The sequence below is a fragment of the Poromitra crassiceps genome (assembly GCF_964638095.1).
Source record: "Poromitra crassiceps genome assembly, chromosome: 7".
NCBI classification, from domain to species: Eukaryota; Metazoa; Chordata; class Actinopteri; order Beryciformes; family Melamphaidae; genus Poromitra; species Poromitra crassiceps.
Genome location: NC_139628.1, coordinates 50,998,650 through 51,013,683, shown reverse-complemented (window position 1 = coordinate 51,013,683; position 15,034 = coordinate 50,998,650). Strand labels below are relative to the sequence as shown.

The window sequence follows — 15,034 nt, the reverse complement described above, 5'->3', positions numbered from 1 at the left end:
GGAATGCTCATAAATGGCAAATATCTAGTTATAGAATAAAAGTCCAATTGAAAAAGTAATTTCTGTATGTCTCTCTGTGTGTTTGTCAGGGCTCCTTTGCGGAGGTGAGGGTCTACTCCCTGGGCCTGTTTGCAGTGGTTTCCTGCGTGAGGAGAGAGAGCTACACTGTTCCCAGGAGGGGCTTGTCCCTCAAACTCCCCATGGACCCCCGCATCTGTCTGGACTACCTCCCAGGGTCCTTCACTGCTCCCGTCATGGCCCAGTCCATGGTAAGAGATGCATCGTGAACTCACTTATTGATTGATTGATTGATTGATTGATTGAAACAATTTATTTCAAACAGTTAAAACAATACATAAAAATGAAAAACAAGTAAACATCATTAACAGTCCAATAGACTTCAGCAAAAGGAAAAATACGTAAACTCCAACAGAATAAAGAGGAAACTGTTTACTGTTTACACATGGTTACTCGCCATAACCATGTGTGAAAATAATGCAATTATGAGGATTGCAAGGGAATAAAATAAAACTTCTTCTGTTCCGTTACTACTGCTAACCAAGGCGGGAGCACTCAGGTCCTGCCTGGTTCTCAACGGTGTATTCAGAAAGTCTTTAGGTCTTGTCTCAAACTTGAAACTAATTTGTTGCATGTCTTGATAGGAGGCTGTGGTCTTCAGTCAAAAGTAAGACTTCCTATATCCACACGAGTGCATCCTGTGATTGCATGAAATAGGCCACGCCCATCGCGGGGGAAAGCTCTCCTTTCACTTCCATACACCAGCGTTATTTTCCTTGAATTAAACATAGCTAAAAGCTGTTGTGTGGTGGGGCTGGGCAGACAACAAATGTAAAAAAAAAAATCGCCAATTAAAGTTTTTTGTGAATCAATGCTGATTTACAATACATGGAAATGTGTAGTGAAGTACAGTAATGCACAAGACGTGGATTTTTTCCATTTGATATAAATGGGTCAGCCCAGGTCCGCCGTGTGCCTTCCTGCTGCTCGATGGGGACAAGATGATCCCAGATGTATTCACATGTACGTTTGGAATTCATAGAATCGTAGTTACATGTTTAACTTTCGTTTTCTTTGATAGCACCGTGACTTGTCTGCACACATCAGTCAAAGGAACTATTTTCTTATCATAGCACATGCTCTGTGCATGGATAGAATAGCTATGTACAGAAAGCTGAATGACTGTTTCCTCATTCTGTGTCAGATCCAGCCGGTAGATGCCCTCCTCCTGGCCACCGTCAAGTCCGGAAGGGATGCCTTTTACTCGGTGATCTCCACCAGCCCCCTGCTCTACCTCACCCACCCCTCCTCCCAGGCCCTGCGCAGACCCCTCACACTCACCCTGCCCTGTCCCCCGAACCCTGAGGAGAGGAGGCCGGGACAGGGGGACGAGCCAGAACACCGCCACCACATCCGGCCCATCAGTGCTGCCGCACTGTGGGACCACCAACCCACTTCTTCGCACAGAGCGAGGTAACTTCCTGTTTGTTCAATAGACCCTTCTCACGGGGGCCATTTTGTGTCGAAAAGGCAGAATAAACACAGGTGCAAGCAAAACACGAATGAGGGTTTCCAAATTCCAATCGTGGAAGTTTCGATATTTTCGAAACCCTCATTAGTGTTTTGCTTGCACCCGTGTTTACCCTGCCTTTTCGACACAAAATGGCCACCGTGAGAAGGGTCTATGCACACTGCACTTCTGTGTTTAAGGTCATCCCCCACTTACGGTCCTATAGTAGCGCTAGTCATATCTTAGCAAAGAGAGAGAGAGAGAGAGAGAGAGAGAGAGAGAGCGAGAGTAAGTAAGTAAGTAAGTACATTTTATTTATATAGCACTTCTCACAGAGAAAACTCACAAAGTGCTTCACAAGTTAAAATACATACAGGATAAAATAACAACAGAAAAACAAAACAAAAAACAAAAAGCAAATAACAGTCAAATACAAAAATACAGGACTACAGATCAAATTTCAGAGGAGCAGTCAAATAAAATTGAAATAAAATTAAAAGAGTGAGTCCCTAGACAAAGGCCTGTGTGAATAGAAGCGTTTTTAGCCGCCGCTTAAAAATGTCCACAGAGGCAGCAGTTCTCAGATCGTGAGGAAGAGAGTTCCACAGCCTTGGTGCCACGGACTCAAAAGCTCGATCCCCTTTGGTTTTGAGCCTAGTACGGGGAACAACTAAAAGGCACTGGTCAGCAGACCTCAGTGACCTGCTGGGAACATGAGAAAGGAGCAGATCACCCAGGTATGCCGGTGCCTGACCATGCAGGGCTCTGTACGTTATAACGAGCACTTTGAACTGGATTCTGAAACTAACCGGAAGCCAGTGCAGCGAGGCCAGGACTGGAGTGATATGACAATACTTACTGGACCTGGTCAGTAAACGGGCAGCAGCATTTTGGATCAATTGAAGACGGTCCAGAGAGGATTTGGAAAGGCCAGTAAAAAGAGAATTACAATAATCCAGGCGAGATGACACAAAAGCGTGTATAATCATCTCTAGCTCGGAGTGTGACACAATGGACCTGAGCTTTGAGATATTTCTAAGATGAAAAAAGCATGTACGTGACAGGGACTTAATATGTTTTTCAAAGAGCATGGCCTGATCAAAAAAGACACCCAGATTTCTCATGCTGGATCGCACATTCTGGTTTAGGGACCCAATACAATTAGCCACCTTCGCAGCAATGTTATCAGTAGCAATGATCAACACTTCTGTCTTACTGGCATTTAGCTGAAGAAAATTACTAGCCATCCAGTCCTTAATTGCGGACAAGCAGTCATGCAATACATTGAAATCATCAGCACCGCCAGGAACAAAAGAAAAATACAATTGAATATCGTCAGCATAACAGTGGTAAGAGATCCCCTTAAACTGTTTGATTATGAGGCCAAGAGGAAGCATGTAGAGAGCGAACAGAACTGGACCCATAATGGAACCCTGCGGCACCCCACAGGTTAAAGGAGCGGCCTCAGATCCATGAGGGCCTACAGCCACAGTAAAACTCCTGCCAGAAAGATAAGAAGAGAACCACTCTAGGGCGCTCCCTGAGAGGCCCACCCACTCTCTGAGCCGGTCTATCAAGATGCTGTGATCCACGGTGTCAAACGCTGAACTGAGATCAAGCAGCACCAGGACAGAGCATTTGCCAGCATCAGAGGCCATCAGAATGTCGTTAGAGACTCTAAGAAGGGCTGTCTCAGTAGAGTGTCTCTGACGAAAACCTGATTGAAAGCGATCAAAAATGTTGTGGTTGTTTAAGACAGTAGTGAGTTGTTTTGTAACAACCTTTTCTAAAATCTTAGAAATAAAAGGCAACTTAGAAATTGGCCGATAGTTGCAGGGTAGGGATGGATCGAGGTTTGTTTTTTTTAGAAGTGGCTGGACAACAGCCTGTTTAAAATAAGAGGGGACACAACCGGATTCAAGGGAACAATTTATAATGGAGAGCAGACAGGGGCCTATGGTGGTGATTGCATCCTTCAGCAGAGATGTTGGTAAAATGTCTAGAGGGCTGGAGGAGGTTTTCATGGTACTGACTAGCTCAGTTAAATCTTGCAGGGAGATGGGAGAAAAATGACTCAGTGTTGGTTGCCGGTTAGGACAGACAGGTAGGGGGGAGGCGGACGGGATGATGCTTGACCTAACCTTGGCAACTTTGTCCACAAAAAATGAAAGAAAATCATTGCAGTCCTTGTCAGAAGACACAGGTACAGCAGGTGATGGGGGACTCGTAATATTATTTATGGTCTCAAAAAGAACTTTGGGGTCACGCCTACTAGAAGAGATCAGCTGTGCAAAATAGGAAGCCCTTGCAACACTGACCATAGTGTTAAATTCAATTAAAAGTTCTTTAAAATGGATGCGATGTTCCTGGAGCTTAGTGGTCTTCCACCGGCGCTCCACACTCCGATATATGCGTCTAAAACGGCGAATGTCATCATTCAACCAAGGAGAGGGTTTAGCCAATGAGAGAGAGAGAGAAAGAAGACGCTTAAACTACATTATTGTTTGTCTATTATATTCCAGTTTGTGTGTCGAGGTTATTACATTATGCCATGAGCTCAAAACATCTTTAAGGCCTAATTATGCTCAACGTTAAATATGGATACACATATGGATGGACATAGCTTTCTGTTCGTAGCCTACTCTCTGCGTTCATTTCGTGCCTAATTCTGCATGTTGTCTGAGAGCTTACGGAGCAGAAACGGAGCAGTACCACACACACACACTCACACAATTTGACTCTCTACTGCCGACTAGTGGATGTATTGCTTAACGTGATACCAACGTGAAAGACACATGATGGAAGTATGTGGGCAGTGACGATCACATCGTTTGAAATGGACGCATTTATTTGTCACTGCCCAGTGCCCACATGCAGTACTTCTGTGCGTCTTTCACATTGGTATCATGCTAAGCAATACAGTACATCCACTAGTGGGCAGTAGAGAGTCTGTGGTACTGCTCCGTTTCATCTATATCCATAAGCTTTCAGAAAACGTGCAGAATTACGCACGAAATGAACGCAGAGTACGGACTGAAAGCTACGTCCGTATGCGTAACCGTATTTAACGTTTAGCATAATTAGCCCTTAAGTCTAATTTGAGTGATCTTCATTGAGGTTACATTGACGATCTTTACGACATTTTGAGCTCATGGTATAATGCAATTAACCCTCGACTCACAGATTGGAATAAAATAGACAAAATATAACGTTTTGAGAGAGTGTGTGTACATGGCAAACTTTAATAAATAAAATAAAATACATTTGAATGGAGATATTTTGTTTTGTAATGTCTCTGTCAGAACGCTGAGTGCCTCTGTCAAGTCCTCCAAGGACATTTCCAATGAGCTGCTGGCTCTTCTGGGTTGGAGGGACAAACAGTGGGACGTCCTGGAGAAGGTCCCCGTCAGGAACCTGCAGAATGGACTGGTGTCCTTTGAGCTGACAGAGAACTTCGAAAGGTTTGCAGCAGATCATTTTCTTCTTGAAACCATCCATTGGTGCAACGTTTGAATGGCTGACAAGAATCCTCGGGAATCAGAGGTTGTGATAAGGTCTGTATCATATTGTTTTATACCTAAAGAAAAAAGCTGTTAAGATACATTTCTAACAGATCTAAAGGGATCCAATCAACTGCTTAAATGTTGAAGAAATCCAAACATCACGGGACCGTTTAAATTTCTACCAGACTTATCCGAGTGTCCAATGGGACTCAAAAGTGCCAAACTGTAGTTTAGTGGTAAACGCCACACCGAGCACAAATCATAAACGTGGTGGTCCAGTTCCAAATCTTTATTGCTATTGTATTTGTGACTGCAGTAGCCTACTCAGCAGAGGTGCTGTGTCATCTTCAGACTTAAAGCGAGCACAGTGTATACTATACTGCAATGTAAGGCAAGAAGATCCAGAGCAAAAGCACAGATGCTGCAAATGAGCCCAGAGTCAAGAGGTTATTGGGGCATATGCTCGCTCATTTCAGTGTTCTGTGGAAAGGAAACAGCAGATCCTTTTCTCATTTTGTCCAGGATGTCCACACACAAAAAGGAGAACCTGGAAAACAAAGTATAGTATGATGGCATACTCTAGTGTCAGAGGTTAGAGAACAGAGTTGTTGACTAACTGTGCTACTGTAAGCTGTCTGACAGCACAAAAGGCAAAAATGTGATTCATATCTGTCTCTCACTCACCACCTCGCCTCGCGCCCGCGTGCCTCGCTCCCAAAGTTGGCCAGCCACTGCAGTCTGTCTGACGCACGGTAGGTTTTCACCTCGCTGCACCTTGTCTTCCATACGCAGCATCAGACCTGGCTTGCTTTCACCCGAAAGGAAGGTATAATAAACCCTACACAGTACACCTGACCACAGAGCAGGACCTACACAGTACACCTGACCACAGAGCAGGAAGGTATAAGAAACCCTACACAGTACACCTGACCACAGAGCAGGACCTACACAGTACACCTGACCACAGAGCAGGACCTACACAGTACACCTGATCACAGAGCAGGAAGGTATAAGAAACCCTACACAGTACACCTGACCACAGAGCAGGAAATAAACGCTGTTGAGATTTCATGTCGATGAAATCGATCAATATGCCAAACATGGGGGAAATACTGGAAATGACTAAAACACAGTAAAAACTACAAATTCCAGGGACATTGAGACATGCCTCAGAAAAAAAGCAATGGCTCTACCTGGTGGCGGTTGGTGAAAATGATCATTTAAAGGGGTCGACTAGTCGAGATGAGAGCAATGGGATGAGTGTCACATTTTTGTAAAAAAATAAAAATAAAAATAAAAAAAAGAGAGAAAAAAAAGAACACCTGAGCCAAATGTCATACCGTTCGAATTAACAGAAATGAGCGCAATATGAATATTAAAAAGGACAAGATGTGTCCCCAATAGGCCAGTTGTAACTTGTTGAACTGTCCCTTTATTGAAGGGAAAGAATGTCCTTAAAGGCTTTAAGGACATTCTTCTCATAATGTCCCTCCTGTTATAATACATAATTATAATAATTATCTTCGGCTTCCTTATCTGAAACGGTTTTCCCAGGGAATAATACCAATATAGAATAGGTCATATTCATTCTTGTAGGCCTATTCTGTCTTTGTTCTGGCCCACAGACCCATCATCTCTTCGGTCCATTCAGCAGCAATCTAATCTCTCTGCTAAGCTCGGCTTCTCCACTTTGCAGACAGCCTCTTTTTTCTGTCCGTCTCCCTTCCCCCTCTCGACTCGCTGTCGTCTCCATCCAGGCTGCTGGTGGTGCGCCTCCTCTCCTCGGTGCAGCCTCACCATCTCGCCTCCCTGGCGGAGGAGCTGGAGGAATCGGTGGGCCGCCACGCGGTCGCCCTCGTCCTCCATCGCCGGCGGGAGGAGCCCCACGTCGTCCTGGTGTCCGCGCTGCCCGGCAGAGACCAGCAGGGGGAGCTGTCCAAGCTGCACGCGCAGGGCTACGGCGGCCTCCCGGACGCCTCGGCCCAGATCTGCGCGCGCGAGGGAGACCAACTGCTGCTCCGTTTCCACGGCAACATCACCTCCGCAGGTAGGGAGGAGGACGGCAACATCACCTCCGCAGGTAGGGAGGAGGACGGCAACATCACCTCCGCAGGTAGGGAGGAGGACGGCGAAGGTGTCCTCGCTTGCTCCAAGCAGGCTACATTCTGTGGCTGCTGAATTTGCGCGAGATCACGATCACACCACAGATCCACCGGGCCATGCCACGCTCCCAATCTATTGGTTTGAATCCAATCCACCAGTGGTTCGCACCAATCAGCATCCCATGAGGCAGCTGCGGGGCGGGCTTTTGGTGTGACGCCAGCGAGAGCGAGCCCCCGATTGACGAGATAGACAGATGCTTCGTCCAATCACCTGCCAGGTATTTTTTGAAAGTGCCTGTCCTTTGAAACGGTTCCTCGAGCAACTCATTCCCAGATGGTTATGTGAAAGCAAACCGTCTGGCAGCGTCAGGTTAAAACTGACCCCCATCCCGCCCGCTGCTGTACCACCAAACAACTATTCATGCTGCATTTATTTATTTATTTATTTATTTATTTATTAAGCCATGAACATCAGGTATCTTTGGATATACAATATAGTATTATGGGATAGAACACTTATGTGATTATGCAATTTGTGTTTATTCTCGTTCCTAAATAGGAACTCAAAACAACCAAAATGGTGTCATGTGTGAGCGAATCACCTTCCACAGTCAGAGGAAGAACCACCTCTTCCTGCATCTGACTGAAGTGGACTCCTTTGGGAACTACAGCTCCCCTCACTACAAGGGGACGGCCGTGTTCTATAAGGTCGCCAGAGGTCAGCTGGAACGGCGAGGCGACCACGCCGTACCGTTGAACGCGAAGCTCCTCGGAGATCCTGTCTGTAAGCTGTCTCTGACTTTGCCCAAGGTAGAGGAGGAGAAGCGTTCACACAACATCTCTAGAGATCATACAAACGTTGCCTCCTACAGGAAGAGCGTATTATGGCATTTCACACAGTCATTATACCCTTGTTTCGTTTCAGAAAGTAAGAAGCATTAATCGTCCCGTCAGTGCTAAGGTCAAGTTATGTGAGGAGACAGGTGGGTGAATTACTGTTCTCTTTAAATGTCTTTCACTCTCTCTCTCTTATACTTTCATAGTGCATCTCTTCAGCCACTCGACCACTCACCCATCCTCTCTCTCTGTTTCAGTCGTGACTTACATCCTCTCTCTCTGTTTCAGTCGTGACTTACATCCTCTCTGTTTCAGTCGTGACTTACATCCTCTCTGTTTCAGTCGTGACTTACGTCCTCTCTCCCTGTTTCAGTCGTGACTTACATCCTCTCTCCCTGTTTCAGTCATGACTTACGTCCTCTCTCCCTGTTTCAGTCGTGACTTACATCCTCTCTCTCTCTGTTTCAGTCGTGACTTACATCCTCTCTCTCTGTTTCAGTCGTGACTTACATCCTCTCTCCCTGTTTCAGTCATGACTTACATCCTCTCTCCCTGTTTCAGTCGTGACTTACATCCTCTCTCTCTGTTTCAGTCGTGACTTACATCCTCTCTCCCTGTTTCAGTCATGACTTACATCCTCTCTCCCTGTTTCAGTCATGACTTACATCCTCTCTCTCTGTTTCAGTCATGACTTACATCCTCTCTCTCTGTTTCAGTCGTGACTTACATCCTCTCTCCCTGTTTCAGTCGTGACTTACATCCTCTCTCTCTGTTTCAGTCGTGACTTACATCCTCTCTCCCTGTTTCAGTCGTGACTTACATCCTCTCTCCCTGTTTCAGTCGTGACTTACATCCTCTCTCCCTGTTTCAGTCATGACTTACATCCTCTCTCCCTGTTTCAGTCGTGACTTACATCCTCTCTCCCTGTTTCAGTCATGACTTACATCCTCTCTCCCTGTTTCAGTCGTGACTTACATCCTCTCTCCCTGTTTCAGTCATGACTTACATCCTCTCTCCCTGTTTCAGTCATGACTTACATCCTCTCTCTGTTTCAGTCGTGACTTACATCCTCTCTCCCTGTTTCAGTCGTGACTTACATCCTCTCTCCCTGTTTCAGTCATGACTTACATCCTCTCTCCCTGTTTCAGTCATGACTTACATCCTCTCTCTGTTTCAGTCGTGACTTACATCCTCTCCCTGTTTCAGTCGTGACTTACATCCTCTCTCTCTTTGTTTCAGTCGTGACTTACATCCTCTCTCCCTGTTTCAGTCGTGACTTACATCCTCTCTCTCTGTTTCAGTCATGACTTACATCCTCTCTCCCTGTTTCAGTCATGACTTACATCCTCTCTCCCTGTTTCAGTCGTGACTTACATCCTCTCTCTCTGTTTCAGTCGTGACTTACATCCTCTCTCTCTGTTTCAGTCGTGACTTACATCCTCTCTCCCTGTTTCAGTCATGACTTACATCCTCTCTCCCTGTTTCAGTCGTGACTTACATCCTCTCTCTCTGTTTCAGTCGTGACTTACATCCTCTCTCCCTGTTTCAGTCGTGACTTACATCCTCTCTCCCTGTTTCAGTCGTGACTTACATCCTCTCTCCCTGTTTCAGTCATGACTTACATCCTCTCTCCCTGTTTCAGTCGTGACTTACATCCTCTCTCCCTGTTTCAGTCATGACTTACATCCTCTCTCCCTGTTTCAGTCATGACTTACATCCTCTCCCTGTTTCAGTCGTGACTTACATCCTCTCTCTCTCTGTTTCAGTCGTGACTTACATCCTCTCTCCCTGTTTCAGTCGTGACTTACATCCTCTCTCTCTGTTTCAGTCATGACTTACATCCTCTCTCCCTGTTTCAGTCATGACTTACATCCTCTCTCCCTGTTTCAGTCGTGACTTACATCCTCTCTCTCTGTTTCAGTCGTGACTTACATCCTCTCTCTCTGTTTCAGTCGTGACTTACATCCTCTCTCCCTGTTTCAGTCATGACTTACATCCTCTCTCCCTGTTTCAGTCGTGACTTACATCCTCTCTCTCTGTTTCAGTCGTGACTTACATCCTCTCTCCCTGTTTCAGTCGTGACTTACATCCTCTCTCCCTGTTTCAGTCGTGACTTACATCCTCTCTCCCTGTTTCAGTCGTGACTTACATCCTCTCTCCCTGTTTCAGTCGTGACTTACATCCTCTCTCCCTGTTTCAGTCATGACTTACATCCTCTCTCCCTGTTTCAGTCATGACTTACATCCTCTCCCTGTTTCAGTCGTGACTTACATCCTCTCTCTCTCTGTTTCAGTCGTGACTTACATCCTCTCTCCCTGTTTCAGTCGTGACTTACATCCTCTCTCTCTGTTTCAGTCATGACTTACATCCTCTCTCCCTGTTTCAGTCATGACTTACATCCTCTCTCCCTGTTTCAGTCGTGACTTACATCCTCTCTCTCTGTTTCAGTCGTGACTTACATCCTCTCTCTCTGTTTCAGTCGTGACTTACATCCTCTCTCCCTGTTTCAGTCATGACTTACATCCTCTCTCCCTGTTTCAGTCGTGACTTACATCCTCTCTCTCTGTTTCAGTCGTGACTTACATCCTCTCTCCCTGTTTCAGTCGTGACTTACATCCTCTCTCTCTGTTTCAGTCGTGACTTACATCCTCTCTCCCTGTTTCAGTCGTGACTTACATCCTCTCTCCCTGTTTCAGTCGTGACTTACATCCTCTCTCCCTGTTTCAGTCGTGACTTACATCCTCTCTCCCTGTTTCAGTCATGACTTACATCCTCTCTCCCTGTTTCAGTCGTGACTTACATCCTCTCTCCCTGTTTCAGTCATGACTTACATCCTCTCTCCCTGTTTCAGTCGTGACTTACATCCTCTCTCCCTGTTTCAGTCATGACTTACATCCTCTCTCCCTGTTTCAGTCATGACTTACATCCTCTCTCTGTTTCAGTCGTGACTTACATCCTCTCTCCCTGTTTCAGTCGTGACTTACATCCTCTCTCCCTGTTTCAGTCATGACTTACATCCTCTCTCTCTGTTTCAGTCATGACTTACATCCTCTCTCTGTTTCAGTCGTGACTTACATCCTCTCTCCCTGTTTCAGTCGTGACTTACATCCTCTCTCCCTGTTTCAGTCATGACTTACATCCTCTCTCCCTGTTTCAGTCATGACTTACATCCTCTCCCTGTTTCAGTCGTGACTTACATCCTCTCTCTCTCTGTTTCAGTCGTGACTTACATCCTCTCTCCCTGTTTCAGTCGTGACTTACATCCTCTCTCTCTGTTTCAGTCGTGACTTACATCCTCTCTCTCTGTTTCAGTCGTGACTTACATCCTCTCTCCCTGTTTCAGTCGTGACTTACATCCTCTCTCTCTGTTTCAGTCATGACTTACATCCTCTCTCTCTGTTTCAGTCATGACTTACATCCTCTCTCCCTGTTTCAGTCGTGACTTACATCCTCTCTCCCTGTTTCAGTCATGACTTACATCCTCTCTCTCTGTTTCAGTCGTGACGTACAGCGGAAATCCTTATGTTTTGTTTTATTCCAGCAACTAATTTTCCCCCAGAGATTGCAAATCAAACAGTGTGTCCAGTACTGTGGCATTTTTACTGCTAGTCTTTTCTCTTTGTCTGTTTAGCCATGGTGGCTATCACTGCTTATGCTACCAGCTGTTTCTTCTTCTGTTTTTATTCAAAAGAAATCACAATAAGTGTTTCTGGTGACATAAAACACCAGAGGACTAGGTTACCTGACACTGGGGTGTTTAGAAACGCAAATGTCAAAGCTTTCACAAACTGGTTGAATTACTAGGCTACCGTCTTATATAAATGAGTGATAGAGAGCAGCAAGACAGGCATGTATAATACAAAAATGCTGCACAGATTATTACTTTAACAGCAAATGAATCCCCCCCCCCCCCTCTCTCTCTCCTCCTCACTCCCTGTCAGACTCCCTGTCAGACTCTCTTCTGCTCTGGCTGTCCGGCGAGCTCTCTGAGGAGGAGACGGCCCTGCTGGCGCTCTCCCTGCGTCTTCGCCGCAGCGCGGCCCAGCTGGCGAGGCTCCGGGCTGGGGACAGCCTGTCCGCCCGGGCCTTCCACCTCCTGGCCCTGTGGAGGAGGGGGCTGCCCGCCGCCCCCCAGCCGGCCAGGGCCGCCCGGCTGGCGCGCTGCCTGGCCAAGAGCGGCAGGCCCGACCTGGCCAGGGAGCTGCTGCTACGGCAGGCTGCGGCCACCAGGGACTGCTCGCTGAGATAACGAAACATGTCTCAATCAATGGGCATTCACACTGGTTCTTATTTTGCTGCTTATTTCAAAGCACATTATCCTTTTTCACTTCCCGCCCAATTCACCCGCTTTGTGTCTAAAAGGCAGGAAGTAACACAGACACAGGTGCACGCAAACCTTAACAAGGGGCCCCCCGGCACTGGGACACCTAAATGGATTGGAAGTTGGAAACCCACATTCATGTTTTGCTTGCACCTGCGTTACTTCCTGCCCTTGACACAAAATAATTAGCTCCTGGTAGTGCTGTGTTTCATCCACAAGGGGTCAGCACTGGCCTGTGAGATTGTGCGCTCTTTTCCTGACCTGGTTCCAATAATATTGATAGGAACCCTTAGGATCTGTTTTGATGCCATTACTAAATGGCTGGAAAGTGGCACATTGAGTAGAACATTTAGACAATCAAAGGCAAATATTTGAAAGTCAATTACTAACCTTTTGTAACTGACAACCTGTGCGACACCAACTATTGTTCTACTAACTAGAGTATATCCCACCCATCTGGTACTCCTCCATACAAACTCAGAGAATACTTTGCAATCAGAAATGGACCCAGGATCTGAGTGAGCTCTTAAAATAAACTATAATTGTTGAAACGGTTATCCGTTATTTGTCATGTGTACAATGTAAAAGCACAACTATATAACATAAGTACTGTAAGTTAGCCGGTGTGTGTTCACTGTCACAACACATTTCCACGTTTCTACAATTCTCAGGGTTTGTTCAGTTTTTTTCCACATCATCTAATTTGTAAAACTTTGGAAAGCATTATCCTCTACACAGGACAACGCTTTCATTTGTATTTTGCAGTGTGTCTCCATAGTGACGAGTCAGCCCCCTCTCCTCTGTGTAAACAGTTGTGGCGTGAGCAACACCTTAACGAGGGCAGTGAAAGTATACGCACAGCACGCCAATGTATGAAGGGTGGAAAAGCCCCAAATGAAAAGGCCAGAGGCTGAGATCAAATGCAGAAAAATATGCCTTTTAATTGAAGACATCGGTGCAAGAAGTGCTCAAAAGTGCAGCACAGAAGTGGATTAAAAAGCAGTAGCAAGCGTTCAAGACAGACAAATCCAAAGCCAGCTGCACTCACACCAGGCAGCTGATTGTCTAAGTGAAGGCACCATACTGTACCACTAGGCTCAAACAGACAAGAGTAAAGCTATCATGTTATTGTTAAGACATTCAGAGTCAAACATCCAAAATGGCATACGCCATAACTACCAAATAATTAACATGGTTGTTGAATAAACAGAGATGGCTATATTGATTGATTGATCCGATTTATTTCAAACAGTTAAAACAATACATAAAAAAAACAGGAATAAAACCAATAACAACCAAGAAGACGTTAAAAGAATAACCCTCATTAGTTTGTTTTGAGCTTTTTGTTCAAAAAAGATAAATAAGTTCAAATGGATATTAAAAAGGTAAATACATGGGTTAAAAATAGGGCTTAGCGATAAAACGATTTAAACTTTAGTATGTTTGTCTGATGTTTGAAGCTGGATTATTTGCACAGTATAAAAATACAGTAATGACAACTGTACAGTAAGGAAAATAATATACAGTGCAGGAAGAGGCAAGAAGCCTGCACAATGTGCACAAACACATGAGATATAACACACAGCATAACATGAGGAGAGAAAAGACAGAGTTTGTGTAGGATGAATGAGATGAGATGTACTCTTTACTCTAGTGGTATGCCTTCAATTAGCCAATCAGCTGCCTGATTGAGTGCAGCTGACTTTGGATTTGTCTGTCTTCATCTCCCCAGTCTCACTGATTATAGTCCCAGACTGAAACGTTTCCCATTGCTTTTTAATTCACTTATTATTGTTACACTTTTTGCACTGACATCTTGAATTTAAAGACATATTCAATCAACTTTTATTTCAGACACAATTGGGTCCATAAAGAGACATACAGTACAGTAAACAATACAGGAAACATTTAGAAGTGCATTAGAAACACACACGCTCTTGCCCCAACAATGCAACGTTGTGGAAAACCGTAAAAAGGATTAAGAAATATAAATTAAAAGATATACAAACTTTGGCGCCAGTGTTTCCAGAAGCATGATGTATACCTCGTATCACTCTTAGTTATGTCAACAAGAGCCATTATAATCTGATTGCTAGGTCTAGCAATCAGATTATAACTCTGATTGCTGTCAGCCTGCCCATAAATTTAAACCTAAAATTTCTCAGAAGAGCATAAAAAGTGGGTACATTCCTAGACACAAACATTTCACTTGCGCTATTCCACCTGGGGAGTTTGAGTAATATACGGAATGCATCGTTGTATGCCACCTGAAGTGTTTTCATTCTCGCATTGCTATAGCTACACCACAGGTGGGCTGAGTACAGGAGAGGAGTATTCTTCTGCCAAGACTACTTTTCGATGCCCTGAGTAGGCGCAGTATCACAGTATTTTGACTTGTCGAAAATGCAGTAAGTAACACAGTTGCACCAAAACATTAATTCATGGTTTCCAACTTCCAGTCCATTTAGGTGTTCTAGTGCTGGCGGGCCCTAACTAAGGAGTTGGTTTTTGACACAAAACGGCAGCTGTGAAAAAGGTCCATATACTCTTGAGTGACCTTTCGCACCTGCAGCTCGCTCACTCACTCCTAATCAGTTGCAAACTGTGAGTCTATAAATCCCTCCCACTTCCTTTGTTCTGGTTAAATCCCTCCCACTTCCTTTGTTCTGGTTAAATCCCTCCCACTTCCTTTGTTCTGGTTAAATCCCTCCCACTTCCTTTGTTCTGGTTGGCAGCAGCACAT

General features: G+C 45.1%; 1 protein-coding gene across 1 annotated transcript in view; it reads left to right on the top strand.

The window, feature by feature from the left end:
• The window catches only part of dthd1 (death domain containing 1), a gene marked incomplete at both ends in the record, with an annotated part of 34,908 nt that extends 22,689 nt beyond the window's left edge, over positions 1–12,219 (top strand). Inside the window, 7 exons of the mRNA XM_083640201.1 lie at positions 90–269; positions 1,223–1,491; positions 4,831–4,989; positions 6,789–7,144; positions 7,693–7,943; positions 8,059–8,116; positions 11,912–12,219. Coding sequence (XP_083496327.1) covers positions 90–269; positions 1,223–1,491; positions 4,831–4,989; positions 6,789–7,144; positions 7,693–7,943; positions 8,059–8,116; positions 11,912–12,219 — 1,581 coding nt within the window. The remainder of the gene's footprint in view (positions 1–89; positions 270–1,222; positions 1,492–4,830; positions 4,990–6,788; positions 7,145–7,692; positions 7,944–8,058; positions 8,117–11,911) is intronic.
• Between the last annotated feature and the right edge of the window lie 2,815 nt (positions 12,220–15,034).